Here is a 19,386-nt window from a genome sequence, read left to right as displayed (position 1 = left end):
CCATAATATTATAGATTATATATCATATATCATATCCATAATATATTATGGATAATATATATATTATGGACATAATATAATGTAATATATATATTATATCCATAATATATTATAGATAAGCTCAGCAACAGAGAGAAATGGACAGTCCAATGTCTGAAGAGTTTGCCTCAGCTGTAGCTAAGGTATCCTGAGAGGAACCAGGAGAAACAAAGAAATAGGCAGAATATGTGAGGACAAAGAGAGAGTGTTTGATAAAGTAACAGAGGAAAAACAGGGAAAGGCTAGGAAGAAAAGTTGATGAAGATGATTTAAGATTTTATTTTTAGCAATGTGCTGCAGGAACAATCCTGACACAGTGTAAAGCACATTATAAAGTTGCATTTATTATGTATTTACTAATACTTTTCAGCTTGGGACTTTGTTTTTCAATCCGACAGAAAATGCTTTTCTGCAAGGACAACTTCTTGTGTGGGTGTCCTCCTTGACATTAAGCAGATTCCTATTGCTCATGACTGCCAGAGAAACTTGTCCATCAAAGGCACATTAAAGGTCAAACAACAGTCAAAAATGGAGCTGAACACATCAGGCCTTTTAAACTGAAAGTGAACCACTGGAGACAGAACTTCTGCCCTACCTCACAACCCATTCTCTACCCTTACTTCTCCTCGCTGTGCTTCTTTGCTCTGCCCAATGAGCCAGCCAATGGGCCATGACGCTCCCTCGAGTGTGAAGTGGACTGTCATGTAGAGTTTCTTGGGAACTGTCGTACTTTATTTCTGTTTGTGAGATCTTGCTGTGGGGCAAATTGACCGCCCCTGTTTCTGTGCAACAGTAACTGATTCAGTGGCTGCAAAACACTGGGAGAACCTGAGGTTGTGAAAGGAGCTATACAAACAAAAAATATTTCTTTAACTGCATTACTTTAATGGACTTGCTAACCCTTCGTGAACATGAGCTGCAGGAACTTCAGGCTTGAGCTCATTATGCTATATTGCAATCAGTATTTGGAAATCTTTCTGTAAGAGTTTACCAAACACCTTCAGCATTGGAAAAAAAAACATACTGAATAACAAGTGACATCTTCACAGAATATTACAAACACAGCGAGCTTGGGAAAGGCAAGAAGCTTCTAAAGTTATGTATGATCTCTGCTGTCCTGCTGTCTTCCATTGCACAGCCATTAATGAGAAAAAATATTCTGCTTTTTGTTGTCGAAAACATAAACATATTTTTGTGATGAAATGATTTAGGGAATGAAGTGTTGGAATAAGTTAAATATTCTTTACTTAGCTCTGGTGTCAGGCTTCAAATTCAGCCCAGATTAATGAGATGAAAGTCTGCCCTGTCTGCTAACTATAAGGGTCCTATGTCAAATGAGATTGGATGGTCTCAATGTTGTGTTTAAGCCAGAGACCCAAAGTACAAAACTGTTCCTAATTCGGCACGAACTGGAAATCACAAGATTGCTGGTGTAGGAAATGGAGAAAGTGTTGTTCTGGTAGAGTAGGGGACACTTTTCTATGTTTAGGCCAGAGTAGAGAGAGCTTTACACTGCACCTGGCTGTGCTATACCTGACCTGTGCCTTGCTGCTGAGTTTTATTGGTCTCACTGATCTCTGCGGGAGATGTGTGAAAGCCTCTGTCTATTTAGCCCACCTCGAAATCTCTAATGCTGACAGTTCTCAAGGCGTTAACTTCTCCATCTTGGAGAAATTCAGGATGCTGGGTATTCAACCCCAGTCAAAGTTAAAATAACCCAGGCTTAGAAGTCAAGTTAGTGAGAACATTATGCACTCGGCCCAGATTGGCTCCATGGCCAGAGCAGAGAGAGTTTTACACTGCACCTAGCTGTGCTATACCTAACCTGGGCTGTTGAGTGCCTGAAATAGTAAAAGTTCTATTCCCTTGAACTGTTGTCGATAAAATCAGGATGTCAATCTCCTGGAGATTGTGCTGTACAGAAGGCTGACTCCTGGGAGTCAGGCGAGACATCCTGATTTTATCGACAACAATGCAAGGGAATAGAACTTTTACTATTTCAGGCACTCAACAGCTCAGGTCAGGTATAGCACAGCTAGGTGCAGTGTAAAACTCTCTCTGCTCTGGCCATGGAGCCAATCTCCTGCTGAGAGCCTGGAGAAAGGAAGTAAATGGTGTCCACAACATTTCTTCAGAGTTTCTGTCCATCTTCCTCCACAGTTACAGTGTGCAGTTAGGAGAACACCAGCTCAGATAACTGATGCTTACTCCCACCAATGTCAAGCAAATATTTTCCCTGAACCCAAGCTCATATATGTTTCAATAGGCAATTATCTGCTGCCTAAGAACGTGCATCATCCAAAGCAGGTCTGAGACTTTTAATCAAAATAATGTGGAATCTGAATGAAATCAGTCCAGAGCACTGAATCTGTGATACCAGAACACTGGTATTTTCTCTCAAAATGCTCTAGTCTTTCAAAAAATCCCTTAATGAAGAAATGATTAATAAATATAATGGGAAACATGTGTTAAGAAATTGTGTAACCTCTTCTTGCCAAAAATCACAGTTTTCCTGAATGGGAGGGGGAAGAGGGTCAGGGTTTGGGTGCCGGGGGGTGCAGAGAGAGAGTTTGGCGTGGGTGGGGGTGGGTAGGCAGATTGGAGAACCTCGATGGGAATGTGGCAGAGGGAGACTGTTAAAATCCAGCCAGGTGACTCTGTCCCGGCCACTGTTTTAACTGCTCACATTTAGGTGGCTGAGGTGCCCACTGGTACCTTCTGAATGCAAGCAAATCAGAACTGTATGATGTTGCCAGGGAAAGTGGATAATCAGAGGATGCAGATTTAAGGTAATTTCTAAAACACCCAGACAGGAAATGAGGAGAGCTTCATTTTACGCAATGAGCTGTATGAGCTGGAATGCACTGGCTGAAAGGCTGGGGGAGGCAGAGTCAATAATAATTTTCTAAAGGGAATTGGACAAGTGCTTAAAAAGGAAAAATTGTGGGGGCTATGGGCAAAGTGCAAGGGGGTGAGACTAATTAGATAGCACTGTCAAAGAGCCAGCACATACATGACAGGCCAAATGGCCTCCTTCTCCTAGTGAGCTCTATGATTCTAGGACCCCAGTGAGGATTTGGCTGGGGCGGCTCAGAAGCTCCATCTGACAACAATCTCACCAAGTTAAACTCTTCCTGTTGCTCTGCCTCCTGCAGCTGGCTTTCTGGCACCATGGCAGGTATTGGCTGGTAAGGCAGTGAGAGAACAGGCCAGCTAACATCTAGAGAGAGGCAACACCTGCTGTGCTCCCATTGCCCCACTGCCTTGCTGCTGAGTTTCATCGGGAGATGTGTGAAAGCCTCTATCTATTTGGCCCACCTCGAAATCTCTAATGCTGACAGCGCTCGAGGCGTCAACTTCTCCATCTTGGAGAAGCTCAGAATGCTGGGTATTCAACCTCAGTCAATGTTAAACTAACCCAGGCCTGGAAACCAGCCAGTGAGAACATTATGCACTTGGCCCAGATTGGCTCCATGTTAAAATACCTCTACCCCTGGCGCCTATTGCTAGTAAGAGTAACATTCCCCATTCTGGCTGAAGGGAAAACTCCCAGTACTTTTACCCCCACCTTTTCTTATTATCTCTCACTATATTCCATGCAGCATTCACAGCTTGAGGTAAAGGGGGAACTACCTGCACGAGTAATGCTGCTGTGAAGCTACTAATAGGAGAAGATCTCCTAATCTTAGTCACAATTTAGCAAACTAAAAATAATTAAAGATCTAAATGATAAAAAAAAAGAAAGAAGTATCTTAGGAAAGGAACTCTGTCCTGTTCAGCCACTGCATGACTCACCTTCCTGTGACCAAATTCATTCATTATTGTGCCCAACTTTTTGGTAGTTCTGTGTTGTTTCTGGGCAATGATGGCTGGGTTGGGGTCTCTCCAGTCGATTGCCATGCGATGGTGCCAGTAACCGTCGCTCTTCTGAACGTGGGCCTCTTTGAGGCTTGGATCAAAGTAGTGAACCTCACATCCAGCTTTGGCCATTTCGACTTCAAAATGTTTGTCTTCACTCCCCAGTCTGTGGTGAAAGGTGAAAAGTTGAATAAGTCATGTGGCTGTGTGGGAACCACAAATCCAAATACTGAGCAAACATATGTGTCCAACATTTTACTGAACCACTTCCCCGCCACTGAAGTATTCCAGCTGCTGTGGAACACCATTAGCTGCAGACACACAAATGGCACAACTATATTCTCCATAGGTTTTACTCAACACTAACAAATAACATTGTTTTATAAAAGAAATAATTTCTAATATTCATTACATATTTTCCTCTCCCTCTCAGGAGGTTGTGGGGTTCCAGTCCCACTGCAGAGACTTGAGAACAACATCTAGGTTGGCAGTTACCGAGGGAGTACTGCACTGTTGGAGGTGCTGTCTTTTGGATGAAATTCAGACTGAGACCCCATTGGCCCTCTCAGGCGGACATGAAAGATGTCACGGCACTATTGAAGAATAGCAGGTTAGCTCTCTCCAATGTCTTGGCCAATTCTTATCCCTCAACCAACATCGCTAAAACAACAAAAAAAATCTGGTCATTTATCACATTCCTGTTTGTGGGAGTTTGCTGTGAGCAAATTGGCTGCCATGTTTTCTGCCATTACAGCAGCAACCACACTTCAAAAGTACTTAGGTTGTAACGTGCTTTGGGATATCCTGAGATCGTGAAAGGTGCTTTATAAATGCAAGTTTTGTTTTCTTTATGACAACTGCAGTCCAATGGTTCAGAAATGTACCTTGTCTCAAAGACTCTACCAATGCAGTTCTGCAGTCACAAGAAATGACTCAGCCTACAGGTTCTCCTGCCTTCCACACAGAGAAAGTGCTGGGCTGCTCCTCACCAACTCGCCCCCATGACATGACAGGAGATGAGAAAAATGGCAGCTGGAAACTTAAATAAGCAGCCTCCTCAGGACCTTTCTCCTGTGTGATTCCCAGACGCTTATCGCAAAGTGACATTGTTTGAGGCCTATAAAGCTGGGTTGCTTGCTCAGTCTTGCACAGAACATAGATACACTCTATTCCTAATAATTCAAAGTTACTTTTTGCGCCAAATATTTGTTCCTTAAGTTCTGCAGGCATTCTTCCATTCTCCTTTCATAAATTCAGCGAGGTTACTGGATGCCCTATAGACTCAGAGTAAATGACTGCTGCCTTGCAGAAACTGCTGTCCTTTCATCCTTGGAAGATAAACCACACCCTCATCTGCATTTTCACGTGGATGTAAAAGGTCCCATGGCACTAGTTGGCAAAGGATAGTTGGCATCTTTTGATGCCCTGACAATGGCAAATACACTAGCCATTTATCTCATTCCTATTTGTGAAACTTTACAAAATTGGACCCTATGTTTGCCTAAATGGTAAGAGAGAAAGAAGTTGCATTGATGTGATGCATTGCACAATCCTGGGGGGGCGGTCACACAGTGCTTTACAGCCATTGAAGTACTTTGGAAGTGCAGGCACTGTTTGAATGGCAGCCACATTGCACACAGCATGCTCCCACAAATAACAATGGGCAGAATTATACCTTCCTCCACTGGCAGGTTTGTAGGCGGGGCAGTGGGCGGAACATTTTTCGGATGGCCTTCTCACCAGGTCCCGACCTCTCCGCAATTTTACGCTGGGACGGGCGAGGCCTGGGTTGGATTGCCCACCCTTGACTTAATTGGGGCCCTTAAGTGGCCAATTATTGACCACTTTAGGGCTGTTACCCACCCAGCTTCAATTTTCAGGCTGATGGGATGAGTTTAGGGGTGGTGTGGGGAATGCCTGGAAAGTAACCCTGCTTGGGCCACGGGCGGGAAGTTGGGGAGGTTGGGAGTGGTAGAGGGGCCTCCATCAGTAGCCTCCTTTAAACATCAGATGCCTGCCCCCGCCCTACAAAATGTCTGGCCCTTGCAGGTGCTCATTCTCCCCTTGGCCTCTGCAACAACACGCCCACATCCCTCTGCCCACCCTGCTGCGGGCCTCACCTCCCCACCCCACTCTGAGAACCCCACACTTACCTGGTCCTGGACCCCCAGGAGTTAGACTCTGGGGACTGCTTGTAGTTCCAGTCCTTTCCACTGCAGCTTCTGGCGCTGCAGGGGCTAGAGAGCTGCCGGCCAATCAGATTAGCCGGCAGCTCTCTGAAGCGGACCTTCCTCCCGAATGAGAGGCAGGAGTCCTGTCTCCAGCCAATTAACACTTGTTGGAGTGTAAAATGGCCGTGGGGCAGGCAGTGTCGGCATGGATGTGTTCCCCACGTACTCTTCAGGTGGTGGGAAGTGAAGCCCTGCCAACTGAAAAATCCTGGCCAGTGAAATAATTGGCTGGATATCCTGGTTCAGTGATGCTGGCTGAGAAATAAATGTTGGCCAGGATATCAAGAGAGTAGATAAGTAATCACTATCCAATGAAACAAACACTTCAATGAGTATGTGTGAGCTTCTACATACGTTGATCTAGAGCAGGTTAGAATTATTAATTCACTGTGGAAAGATGGTGTTGCTGAAATGTATAATGAAGTGGATTTAGAAGGCATCTGCCAGAAATGGATTAGTATGGCCTCAGATTGACTTTCCAAAGTATCACTTCATTACTCCTGCTCAGGATCCAACAGTTTATTCCATTTACTCTAATTCTCCTCCGGGGAGGCTATGGCATCATGCTGTTGTTGCTGACTAGAGACCTGGGTTCAAATTCCACCAGCTGGTGAAATTGGAATTCAATAAAAAATCTGGAATTAAAAGTCTGATGATGACCATTAAACCATTGCTGATTGTCATAAAAGCCCATCTGGTTCACTAATGTTGTTCCCTTTAAGGAAGGAAATCCGCCAACCTGACCTGGTGGTGACACCAGACCCACGGTAATATGGTTGACCCTGAACAAGGGCAATTCAGCAACAACCATGTCCCATCAATGAATTTTTTTTTAAAATGGGATTGGGACTGGTAACTCTTGGAATGTTAAAATGTGCTTCAACAAGCAAAGAAATAATCATCCAGTATCCTGCCAGAGGAACGCCTAAAGGTTCAGCCGGAGGGGTGGGACAGTTATGCTGGCAGAGGTATGGTGGTAGGAATTCCAGCAGCCCATTTCAAAGCATGCACATCCCATTGAGAATCACTGGTTTCGCTTACTTTAATACGGAATGGTGCTAATGCAGGCTGTGTAATCTATGGCAAGTATCAGCATATCCCCACAAATGCAGTCGACAGGTGGCTATTATCCTGCTTCATTGATCCTCCATCACAGGGGAAGGTCAGTCACTGTAAAACTGCAAGCACAGAACCACCCAGCTACCTGTAGTTTTTTAAAAATCATTTTACGGAATGTGGGCTTTGCTGAGTAGCTCAGCATTTATTGCCCATCCCTAACTGCCCTTGAGAAGATAGTGGTGAGCTGCCTTCTTGAACCGCTGCAGTCCATGTGGTGTAGGTACACACACAGTGCAGTTAGGGAGGGAGTTCCAGGGTTTTGACCCAGTGACAGTGAAGGAGCAGGTCAGTGGCTGGGAATTCTTCAGAGAGTAACTCGCCCCCTGACTCCTCAATGCCTGTTCACCATCTACAAAGCACAAGTCAGGAGTGTGATGGAACACTTCCCACTTGCCTGGAGGAGTGCAGCTCCCACAACACTCAGGAAGCCCATGCAAATGCAGCTGACCAGGCTTCCTGAAATTCAGCCTGTACTTCTAGCATATTTTCCATTATTTCTCTCTCTTGGAAAAGCCAGAGTGAGCTGTTGCAGATGGAGAATATGAACATCTCACATTCCCTTGAGTGGGTGGAATTCTGACATTGCGCTTCCACCACACTAATATCAACCCCCTCATCATCATGCTGACGGTTCACCCTTTCTCTCGCTCATTTTCCTACACAGAGAGGTTCATTTGGGGGAATCAAGGTTCTGCCAAGAGTTTGTGAACCACACATTGTGGGAGTGTCAAAGCAGGAAGGGGGATGTGGCCGGGAATGGCAGTGCAGTTTGACAGTCAGATGCTGCTGGAGTCAGTCCCTGGATTCAGAGCCTTGGGAATGTAATCTCAGGGGTGTCCATGTTATAGTGATAGAGATGTTGAATGAGCATCGCACCTACACCCAGACACTGAGGATTATCAGAAGATCGGAGCCACATGGGAGCCCTTGTGACTCATTTGGCAGCACTCCTGCCTCTGAGCCACAAGGCTGTGAGTTCAAGTCCCACTCCAGGGGGACCCAGAAGGAGCAGTCATGATGCAGCCTATCAGATTGTTAATCAGCCTGTGAATCCTGTCAATACTGCAAACTATTCTCCAAGGGGAAAAAAATATGAAGAACAGAGAAACTGCCAAGTCGTGGGGAACATCGCTCTATGTTAATGCCTGAGATGGATTTGAAAAGATGTGATGAGAACTGGAGTAAGCAATGGTCTAAGAATCCTTGGATCCATTGTCATGCTTCCCCCATCCCTAACCCAGATGATTCTACATTGTGCCAATTCGGGGTTGTCACTGGATGTTGCACAGAACACATGGGGAGCTTGACAGAAGTCAAAACATCAGGACTCAGATCTCAGGAGTCCTGTTGGACCAAGGGGGTGCTCAGGAAGCATTCCTTCACACAAAGGGCATTGGAAATATGGAAATCACCTTCTCAAAAAGCTGTTGGGATTGGGGATCAGTTGATAAGTTAAAAGATAAGCCTAATAAATTGTATAAGGCAAGGGTATTAAGTGATATAAATCAAAGGCGGGTAAATGGAGCTAAGGTACAGATTAGCTAGTAACTTACAGATAGCAGAGCAGGTTCAAGGGGCTGAATGGCCTTTCCCTGTTCCTGTGAGGGTCACATTTGCTTGATATATTTGAGGATTACTGTGAAAGACCCTGTTCCACCTTCAATAGAAAGACATGTATGGGGATGGTCATTGGGAACCTCATGGCGGAGGCTCCATGGAAGAAGGTGGAAGTAAAACTTTCCCTGCATGAAGCTCATAAGAGGCAGTTTGTCAAATCCTTTCTCCAACAGGACGGCAAAAACAAAACAAACTTCAGATTGAACCTATTTAAGATATCAGATATAGTTTGTGGACAGACGGCAATCAACCACTCCCTGCTTGGCAGGAAATGCAGGCAATGCATGGCTGGTTTGTACATGTATCAGTTGGGTAGAATACTAATAGTCGCTTGGCAGTACAGAACTTGAGTATTGCTGAAAAAAAAAGCATGCTGTTGAAGCTTTTCGTCTTGCACTCATCAGGACAGATGCGAGAATGCCCAATTTCAAAGGGAGTAATAATTTACACCGCATGAGAAAAGGGTGTTGATTGGTTGGCAAGTCCACTCTGCTTGGTTGAGGTGTTGGTGCAATGCCTGGACATGTTCCTTTTGTCTGAAGAGGACAAGTTTCTGCGTATGGATATATGTAGCTTCTAGCATGTATAGGTGAGCTACATTGCGAGCCTGACTGATAATCATAAAGTCATTGTTAGTGTAATGCTTAGCACACTCAGGATTGTTCAGCAAGTGCTGTCTAACCGTGGCATCACATCTAATGTTAAACACTATAATATGAGCTTCACAAGCAGGGGCTGGTTGTATATGGTCAGTATTATGGCTATTGCAAACAGTCAAAGGGATTTGCTGCTTGAAATGTCCAGGGGGCAGGGTGACCTGGGGGATGGGATTCCTCTGAAGAGCCCATGGGGCAAAGGAGTCTCCCCCCACCCCTGCCCCCCACACAACCCTGCTCAGTTAAAGCTGCCAGGCTTTCTGCATGGTGTGGGCTTCCCCTCCGTGTTTAAAATACTGGTGGTGGCAGGACGAGGCCCTTAAAGTAGCCAAGGATGGGCCTGGTGCCTCCCCCCCGCCCTCGACCCCCTATAATAGACAGGTTGAGAGCGGGTGAGTAGGTGACAGAAAGACGCAACCCAGGCAACAATTTTAAATTCCGCTGATGCAGCTGAGAAATTTAAATTCAATAAGCTAATAAATCTGGAATAAAAAGCTGCTTTCAGTAACAGTGACCATGGGGTGGAATAATAAGTTGACTGGCTCCAGGCCGAGCAGCCCTGCAGCAATAAAGTGCGGCGAGCCCATTAACGAGGGCCATGTGGGGCTACCGCCTCTCATTAGAATAGAAGTTATGTCCTCTGGAGCTGCCGGCCAATTGCCATTAGTCCTGGCAGTGCCAGGGAGGCGTCAGTCACGGCTGCTGGCACCGCAGCTGAAGAGAAGAGCCTAAGGCCTAGGGCCCCCAGAGCAGGTAAGTCCTGAGTCTTGAGCCGGGAGGGTTTGGGAGCATTACGTAGAGGGACAGTGTGGGCGAGAGGGTGAGTTTAAGAGAGAGAGAGCAAGTAGGAAAGAAGGGGGATTTCAGTCTAAGGGGGAACCACCCATGGCATCACATCTAATGTTAAACACTATAATATGAGCTTCACAAGCAGGGGCTGGTTGTATATGGTCAGTATTATGGCTATTGCAAACAGTCAAAGGGATTTGCTGCTTGAAATGTCCAGGGGGCAGGGTGACCTAGGGGATGGGATTCCTCTGAAGAGGAAGCGCCCGGAAAGTGATCCACCCCCCACTTCCTTCCCACCCTTTAACCATTTGAGCTTAAAGTTTGGGCTTCCCACTCCTGCCCTACTGCCTGCACCAAATCCATTATGGAGTGGGCAGTGTACTATTAGGGTCAATAGATTTGATAACAAGCCTACTTAGCCCTTAATTGGTCATTTTAATATGGGGATGAGCTCGGGGATGGGCGAGATAGGCGCCGACCCCATTTTACATGCCCCCCAATCGCGGGAAACATGTCCACATGTAAAATTCAGCGCCATGAAACCACCAGATTGTCAAAAAAAAGAATCAATCTCTTTTTTCCTTTAGTCTTTCATGGGATGTTTGTGTCATTGGCAAGGCTGGCATTTGTTGCCCATCCCTAATTGCCCTTGCACTTAGCGGCTTGCCAGGCCATTTCAAAGGGGTTCTGGTTCATTAATGTTCTTTAGAGATGGAAATCTGCCATCCTTACCTTGTCTGTGATACCCAAAGCAGTGAGATTGACTCTTCACTGTCCTTTGACATGGCTTAGCAAGTCACTCAGTTGTTTCAAACAGTTAGAAAAATTGATATTAATGCAGTAAAGTGTCATCAGGTGCTTCATAAAAATCTCATCAAGCAAAATTGGGACTGACTCAAAGAAGGAGACATTAGAAGAGGTGACCAAAAGCTTGGTCAAAGAGGTAGGTTTTAAAGAGCTTCTAGGCAAGAATGGTGGAGGGGTTGGAGAGGTGTAGGGGGTTAAATTCCAGAGCTTAAGGTCTAGATGGCTGAAACCCAAGCTTGCCATCAATGAATCACCCTATCGACTCGCCTCCTCTTGTTGGTGTCCAGCATTGTTGGGCCTCAGCCCCAGTCTACTTAAAGTTTTCACATCAGAAAGGTTGTTATAATGGGAGTGGTCCTCCTCCCATTGAAATCTAAGACCAGATCAAAAATTCTTTCTGGCAAGTTTAAAGCATTTATGTTTACCATTGTGTTCTGTCCTTTGGAACACCAAGTATACAACTCCAGCCAAGTTAGTTTATCCTAAACCTCAAGAAATAACTCAACATATCACATCAATCTCACTCTGCAAAGTAGGTCAAATGTTTTCCATCCATAACACAAAAAGCGAAATGTTATCCTTCTACAAGGACCAGTCTCTAGTTATTCTATGAGGCCAGGGTAAAAGGCTAATGTGGGAGGGGGGGGTGTGGGTGTGTGTGTGTGTGTGTGTGTGTGCCCGGGTGGTGGGAGGTGGTGGTGGAGGGCACAGGGGGTCAGATAAAAATCTTTTGATTCCAGCAGTAAATCCCTGGAAAATTAAAGCGAAGAGGAAGAACCACAGGTGCTTAACATGGGAAACAGAAACAGAAAATGTTGCAAACACTCAGGAGGCCAGGCTGTGGGGAGCAGGAAAGTTAACATTTTAGGTGTCATCCTCTGTCAAAAGCCCAAAGGTACAGAGCCTGGTTGATAGGAAAATCTACAGTCTTAGTTCAAACATGGACAAAGGATCTGAAGTCCCGAGGTGAGGTGAGAGTGACTTTTGTTGACATCAAGGCAGCATTTGATCGAGTGTGGCATCAAGGAGCCCCGGCAAAACTGGAGTCAATGGGAATCAGGGGGAAAATTCTCCCCTGGTTGGAGTCATACCTAGCACAGAGGAAGATGGTTGTGGCTGTTGAAGGTCAGTCATCTCAGCTCCAGGACATCACTGCAGGAGTTCCACAGGGTAGTGTCCTCAGCCCAACCATTTTCAGTTGCTTCATCAATGACCTTCCTTCCATCATAAGGTCAGAAGTGGGGATGTTCACTGATGATTGCACAATGCTCAGCACCATTTCCAACTCTTCAGATACTGAATCAGTCCATGTCCAAATGCAGCAAGACCTGGACAATATCCAGGCTTGGGCTGGCAAGTGGCAAGTAACATTTGCATCACACAAGTGCCAGGCAATGACCATCTCCAACAAGGAGGAATCTAACAATCGCCCATGACATTCAATGGCATTACCATCACTGAATCCCCCACTATCAATATCTGGGAGTTACCATGACCAGAAATTGAATTGAACTAGCCATATAAACACTGTGGCTACAAGAGCAGGTCGGAGGCAAGGAATTCTGTGATGAGTAACTCACCTCCTAACTCCCCAAAGCCTGTCCACCATCTACAAGGAGTGTGATGGAATACTCCCCACTTGCCTGGATGAGTGCAGATCCCACAACACTCAAAAAGCTCGACACCATCCAGAACAAAGCAGCCCACTTGATTGGCACCACGTCCACAAACATTCATTCCCTCCAACACTGACACACAGTAACAGAAGTGTGTACCATGTACAAGATGCACTGCAGGAATTCACCAAGGCTCCTTCGACACCACCTTCCAAACCCACAATCACTACCGTCTAGAAGGAAAAGGGCAGCAGATAGATGGGAACACGATCACCTGGAACTTCCCCTCCATCCATTCCACTCACCATCCTGACTTGGAAATATATCGCCATTCCTTCACTGTCACTGGGTAAAAATGCTGGAACTCCCTCCCTAACAGCACTGTAGCTGTACCTACACCACATGGACTGCAGCGGTTCAAGAAGGCAGCTCACCACTACCTTCTCAAGGGCAACTAGGGATGGGCAATAAATGCTGGCCCAGCCAGCGAAGCCCACATCCTGTGAATGAATTTTAAAAAAGGCTTCTGCCATTTCACATTGAGTATACTCTGATCAGTGTTCTGCATTGCCAGTTTTTAGAATGTCAAATGATAACACAGATGGAGACCATTCGGCCCATCATGCTTGTGCCTTTCAGAGAGCTCTCCAATTAGTCTCACTCCCCAGCTCTTTTCCTAAAGCCCTGTACGTATTTTCCTCTTCAAGTATTTATCCACTTCCCTTTTGAAAGTTACTATTGAATTGACTCCCACCATCCTTGCTGGCAACGCATTCCAGATCATAACAACCCAGGGCTGGATTTTACACTCTCCCACCAATTAATGACCACTGAAGGGTCTCATCTCACTCCCACTGGTATTTTGCCAGCAACAGAGGGAGGTCCAGGCCATGGAAATCCCAGCAGCTTTAGCTACCCTGGATGGTGTAGGGCAGGGGGAGGGGAATTGTCCTTTTCAGCCTCCTGGGCCCATCGGACTCACCCTCCCCCCAACAATGTCATTTCCCCCCACTCTTTTTAACCCTCCGCCCTGGCCTTTTGAACCAAGGCCCCACCCTCCCCTTCCCATTCGCCTCCTTCACTGAGATCCCTGGCCTTGGACTTACCTGGACTCATCAGCATTAGGGACTGCTTGTAGTCTCAGCAGTGGCCAGCACTCCTGGTGGCAACTGGATTGGCCAGCAGCTCTCTAAGGTTGGCGGGGGGGGGTCTCCTTCCCGAGATTGGGGGTGGAAGTCTTGCTTAAAAGCAATTAGCACTGCTCCCAGTGTTAAGTTGCTGTCGGGCAGATATTGGGATCACGGTTGGGCATCTCCCACCGCAGCAGACATGCAGCAGGGACCAGCGCACCCTATAAAATCCAGCCCTTGCTGTGTAAAAAACGTTTGTGTGTGTCACCTCAGGTTCTTTTGACAACTGCTTTAATTTTGTGTCCTATGGTTACTGATTCTTTTTCGACTGGAAACGGTTTCTCCTTCTCCACCAACATCATTCATGATTTTACATACCTCCATTAAATCTGTCCTCAGCCTCTCCTGCTTTAAAGGAAACAACCTCAGGTTCTCCAATCTCTCCATGTAACTGAAACCCTCAGCCCTGCTACCATTCTAGTAAATCTCTTCGGCACCGTCTCAAGGCTTTGACATCCTTCCTAAGGTGGCTGCCTGATGCTTGAGCTGAGGCCTGAGCAGCGTTGTATGATAATGCCTTAGCAATTTTCTGGACCTTCTCACACACCGTTGAGCTGTTTCATTGCAAACACACAACCTGGCAAAGTCCAAAGTTTACATGATGTTTTGCTGAAATTCATTGCAGCAGCTTGTCGATACCAACATAAACAAAATGACAAGCTGAAAGGGACTGGGAAATGTACGGAGGATGTACATCTGGCTCGCAGCCTAAAGGTCGGTGTTAACCTGTGAGTCAGTTGCAAAGCTGAAATCAGTTGTAGGAGGACTGACTGAATCATAAAGCTTATAATCAGATTGCAGGCTGCACTGTTAATTTAGCTGCCACACTAGTAAGCCAATAACTGGTGTCAAAGGTACTAGATTTCCTACTGATCCATTTTTCAACAACCTCCCAGCGGTTGCTTTAATTGACAGCAAACGGGAATAGGTCACTCTACATCCAGTAGTACTTACAGACTGATGTTAGCTGTAGTTAATGGCTGCCCTGGCAAGTGGTGGCTTTATTTTAAATGTCCTGGAATGCTGTCCTACTGTGCTTCTAAGTGGAAGAGCTACAGAGAGAGCACAATGCTGCAGCTTCAGCCAGTCTTGCCTATGGGCAGCACTGATGGGCTATTTTCTTTTAATCATACCTGGGTATAGATACTTATAGACGTCTTAGCTTTATACATAGGGTCATAGAGTAGAAACGCAAGGAAGTTGTGCGAAACGCTTATAAAAACACTGCTTCAGTTTCATTTGGAGTATTGGGTTCAGTTCCGGGTGCTGCACTTTAGGGAGGGTGTCAAGGCCTTGGCAAGTGTGCAGAAGTGAGTTATTAGAAAGTCACCAAAGATGAGGGAACCTCAGTAATGTGGAGAGACCAGAGAAGCTATGGGACAAGCGCTGGAAAATGGGATTAGTGCTGTCAGGTCTTTGTTGACCGGCGTGGATATTTCAGCTCAAATGGCCTCCTTCTGTGCTGTAAACGTCTATGAGTCTAAGCTGGGATTGAGGAGATTTGATAGAGGCTTTCAAAAATTATGAACTTTTAAAAAAATTATTCTTACATGGGAATCACTGGCAAGGCCAGCACTTGTTGCCCATCCCTAAATGCCCTTTAACTGAGTGACTTACTTGGCCATTTTCAGAGGGTTAAGAATCAACCACTATTGCTGTGGGTCTGCAAGCATTTGCAGGCCTAGACAGCAGATTTCCTTTCCTGAAGGGCATGAGTGAACCAGCTGGGTTTTTACAACAATTGATGATGGTTTGGTCACCATTATTGAGACTAACTTTATAATTCCAGGTTTATTAATTGAATTCAAATTCCATCAGTTGCCATGATGGGATTTGAACCCAACCCATATTCCCAGAGCATTAGCCTGGATCTTTAGATCACTAGCTCAGTAACATCACCACTGTACCACCATCACTCCCTCACTTGGTAGTGTAAATACTTAAAATACTTGTCCAGTGACAGAAAATTTGGTAATCAGAGGACACAGATCTAAGGTGACTTTTTTTTCTCAAAATTGTGCAATTGTTTTAACGCGTGTGTTAAGTTGGAAGTATTAATTTTAACTGTATTTGGGAATTGGAGTGAGGAGAGGGAAATAGAAGGGAGGCAGGAGAAAGTAGTTTGGAAAAAGACGTCTGAGCAATTTGGTCAGGTGGTTTATTTTGATTGCTTGTTGTGATTCACAGCTCTTCCCGTCTGTTCACTCAATGCATCTGCTTCTTGATTGTTTGGTATTGAATAACTGGAATATTTGCCCCATGAGCTGATTTTAACTCTGGAACCCCCAGGAATAGGAGGTGCAAGGGGTTGGGCAGCAAGGCCAGTGCTGATCCAACCAGCTCTGGGATTGTGAGATTTTAGAGACTCCCAGGTCTTGTTAGCATTTTACAGGACATCCTCCCACCAGATGTTTTGATCCAGAAAGTCAGGTGCTGGAGGATAGAACTGGAGCCAATCTTTACACATTTTTGTAAGCATTTATTTACAGAGTTACACATTACAAGCATGCACCTCTTAACCCAAACACTACTGTTTCAATTCATAGGAGCACAAGTGAATCCCCAGGTAATGCAATAATACTACCTGCATACAATTAAACACAATTAAGAAACAGTTAATACCTGAAACCAGTTAATGGCATTGAGACCAATGGGACGGAGTGGAAGAGTGGAGGGATTTTCAGGGTCAGGTTATCACCGGGGACCATTGAAATGGCCCAGTTAAATGAGGAGAGGGGGGTCCTGGGAATAATCAGGGTCAGGGAGAATGCCCAGGGCATGAGCGGTCTGAGGTATCTTTGTAGGGCGCCTAAGAGAGAAAAATCCAGCCCTCGCTTTCTTGACTTTTTCCATTTTTTTTTGAGGGGTCAGATTATTTCTTTCCACCATTTTGCTGAGTTTCAATCCTGTTGCTGATGTCACCACTCAAAATGCCTTACCCAGTATGGGCGTGGTCCTACTTGTCCCATCTCCTGCCTCATCAATGTGCAAAAGCACAGCAGAAAATGCTTCACCTCAAACATGCCAGCCATTTCTGAATGAAGGGACATCAGAAATGCACGGAGGCCTCCTCTGTGCCCCAGCAACACAGAAATGCCCAAGGCAAAAACGTGCACTGGCATAACTGATGCACCAGAAGCAGAACTGCAGCCCCAAAGTATCCGCTGCAGCACTAATTCTCTCAATAACCAATGGCTCCAACTGAGTATTTGCCATAGTGTGCTCTATTAAAGTTCGGTTTGAAAACTCCATGAAGGGCTCACACTAATCTCAAGGGGAGCCTGCTTCCCCAGTTGTTCAGGTGCGTCACTGTCTCAATAAGTAGAAATCAGTTCAGAGAGAAAGAAATAATTAATTTCAATTATGTAGCGCCTTTCATGGCCTTAGACTGTACGAGCTGCTTCATAGCAAATGAAGTACTTTTGAAATGTAGTCTCTGTTGTAATGTAGGAAGCGCAGCAGCCAATTTGTACAAGGCGAGATCCCACAAACAGAAATGGGTTTATGAACAGCAAAACTTTTTTTTAACTGGTGTTGGTTCAGGTATAAATATCTGTCAGGGCACCCACTCTTCTTCAAAATAGTGCCATGGAATCTTTTACATCCACCTTAAGGGACATACTAAGGGTCTATGGTTTGATGCCTCATCCAAAAAGACAGGATAGCACTCCATCAGCATTGCACTAAAGTGTCAACCTGGATAATGTGCTCAAATCTCTGGAGTAGAACTCATGACTGTCTGTCTCAAGAGTTGAGAGTGCTACCATGAAAAGTCAAACACCTGAAGCATTTTCTTCATTTACAAATCTCTGTCCCTCTCTCTTGGGTCTAACACTTTAGGCATGTCTACTCAAAAACAATGTTTGGCAGAGGGTGATTCCTCAGAGCTAATGTGAACATTGCCTGCAGGCCTGTTACTTACTGAATAAGGAGCTGGCAGTCCTTAGCGCCGACTAATTGAAATTAGAAGTCTGAACCGTTCAAAATCACACTCACCCGACTGAATAAATCCGGCACTGTTTTCTGTGGATCTGCTGAGCAAGGTGAAAAGTATTGTCCAGGCAAACAGGCCATGGTTCCTGGGTGGGCTCCAGGCTGCCAATCAAACCCTTTTCATCCGCATTGTTACAGGAAATCTGTACAGTGATAAAAGGGAATTGGTGCTTGTATCTTTTAAATATGGGCATTGAGATAACTGTTGCGATGTCTGGAGCTTGAATAAATTGAGGGCATTTTTTGGCCCACAGGGAGATGACACACATATCTATATCATCTGAAACTGAGCAGCCAACTCAGTCAGGACAAAGGTATAAGTAGGTTATCACCAGCCTCAAGACCAAAGTTATTTACCACAGCATAGTGAACTGCTACTTTACTAGACGAGTGTCTCAGATGCCTGGGCTAATAACCCAGAGAGCAGAAGTTCAAATCCCACAACAGCAGTTTAAATTCAGTTAAAGAAGTCTAAAAATAGAGAGCTGGTGTCAGTAAATAAAAAAGTGCTCATTAATATATTGAACTGTTGCTAAAACCTGTCTCATTTGCCACTGTTCCTTAGGGAAGAAAACCTATTAGTCTGGCCTGTATGCAACTCCAGTCTCACAGCAAGGTGGTTAACTCTGAAGTGGCCCAGTAAAGCATCGCCAGTTTTCCAAGGGCAGCTGGAAATGGGCAATAAATCTCAGCCTTGCCATCAAGCGTTACACTTCTCACCATGACACATACTTTTGATTTCTTATCTTGTCCTATGTACTACATAAAACATGTTAAATGCTCCACATATATTACCCACCAGGTGACCTAGAGGGTATTCGAGACTGGAGGCCTTCTGGACAGCAGGCAGAGATCCCAAATACCAGGAGTAGAGATTGGAATTCTGCCTCCCAACTGAGTGCAGCTTTCCACTGAGAGGCAGGCCTGGGCTGAGGAGACAGTGGTCCCAATCAAATTAACCAGAAAGTACAGTGGGATTTAAGGTCAAGTCAGGTTAGGTTAGGTTGGGTCAGGCTGCACTGCACCTGACTAACATCCAGGTGAAGTTTAAAGGAGGAAGAAAATTGGCCACAGTGCGTCTACCTTTGAAAACTAAATTGGTCCTAATAAAGGCACTGAAGAAACCAAGAGCAACTTGCATTTACATAGCACCTGTAACATAAAAAAGATCCCAGAGTGCATCATTGAGGCACAAGAAAATAAGCCAAAGAAAAAGCGATTGGGAAAGATACCAAAAGTTTGGTAAGAGGCATGTTTAAAAGGAGAAGGAGATAGAGAAGTGGAGGTGCTATGGAAAGGAAACTGAGGCAGGAGGTCAGGAATGTCTCCTTTTATTGCATCATGAACAGCGAGCCAACAGTTATTCCTGGGCCTATTAGAATCCACCTGGGAAGTCTAGTAGATCACAGGACAGCGTTTCGAGGGCTAAGGCCCGAAATAATGGGTCTCCAGTTCATTGTGTCACAAGTTG

At 45.3% G+C, this 19,386-nt stretch overlaps 1 protein-coding gene across 2 annotated transcripts in view; it reads right to left on the bottom strand.

Moving 5' to 3' along the window:
- LOC121278154 (methyltransferase-like protein 24) overlaps positions 1-19,386 on the bottom strand; it is a 106,780-nt gene that overhangs the window by 61,529 nt on the left and 25,865 nt on the right. For both annotated transcript variants that reach the window (XM_041188270.1, XM_041188271.1), the window contains exon 2: positions 3,835-4,063. In XM_041188270.1, coding sequence (XP_041044204.1) covers positions 3,835-4,029 — 195 coding nt within the window. In that variant the 5' untranslated portion in view covers positions 4,030-4,063. The remainder of the gene's footprint in view (positions 1-3,834; positions 4,064-19,386) is intronic.

Source organism: Carcharodon carcharias, chromosome 5, assembly GCF_017639515.1.
Source record: "Carcharodon carcharias isolate sCarCar2 chromosome 5, sCarCar2.pri, whole genome shotgun sequence".
NCBI classification, from domain to species: domain Eukaryota; kingdom Metazoa; phylum Chordata; class Chondrichthyes; order Lamniformes; family Lamnidae; genus Carcharodon; species Carcharodon carcharias.
Note: the sequence above shows the minus strand (reverse complement) of the source record. Positions and strands in the feature narration are given on the sequence as shown.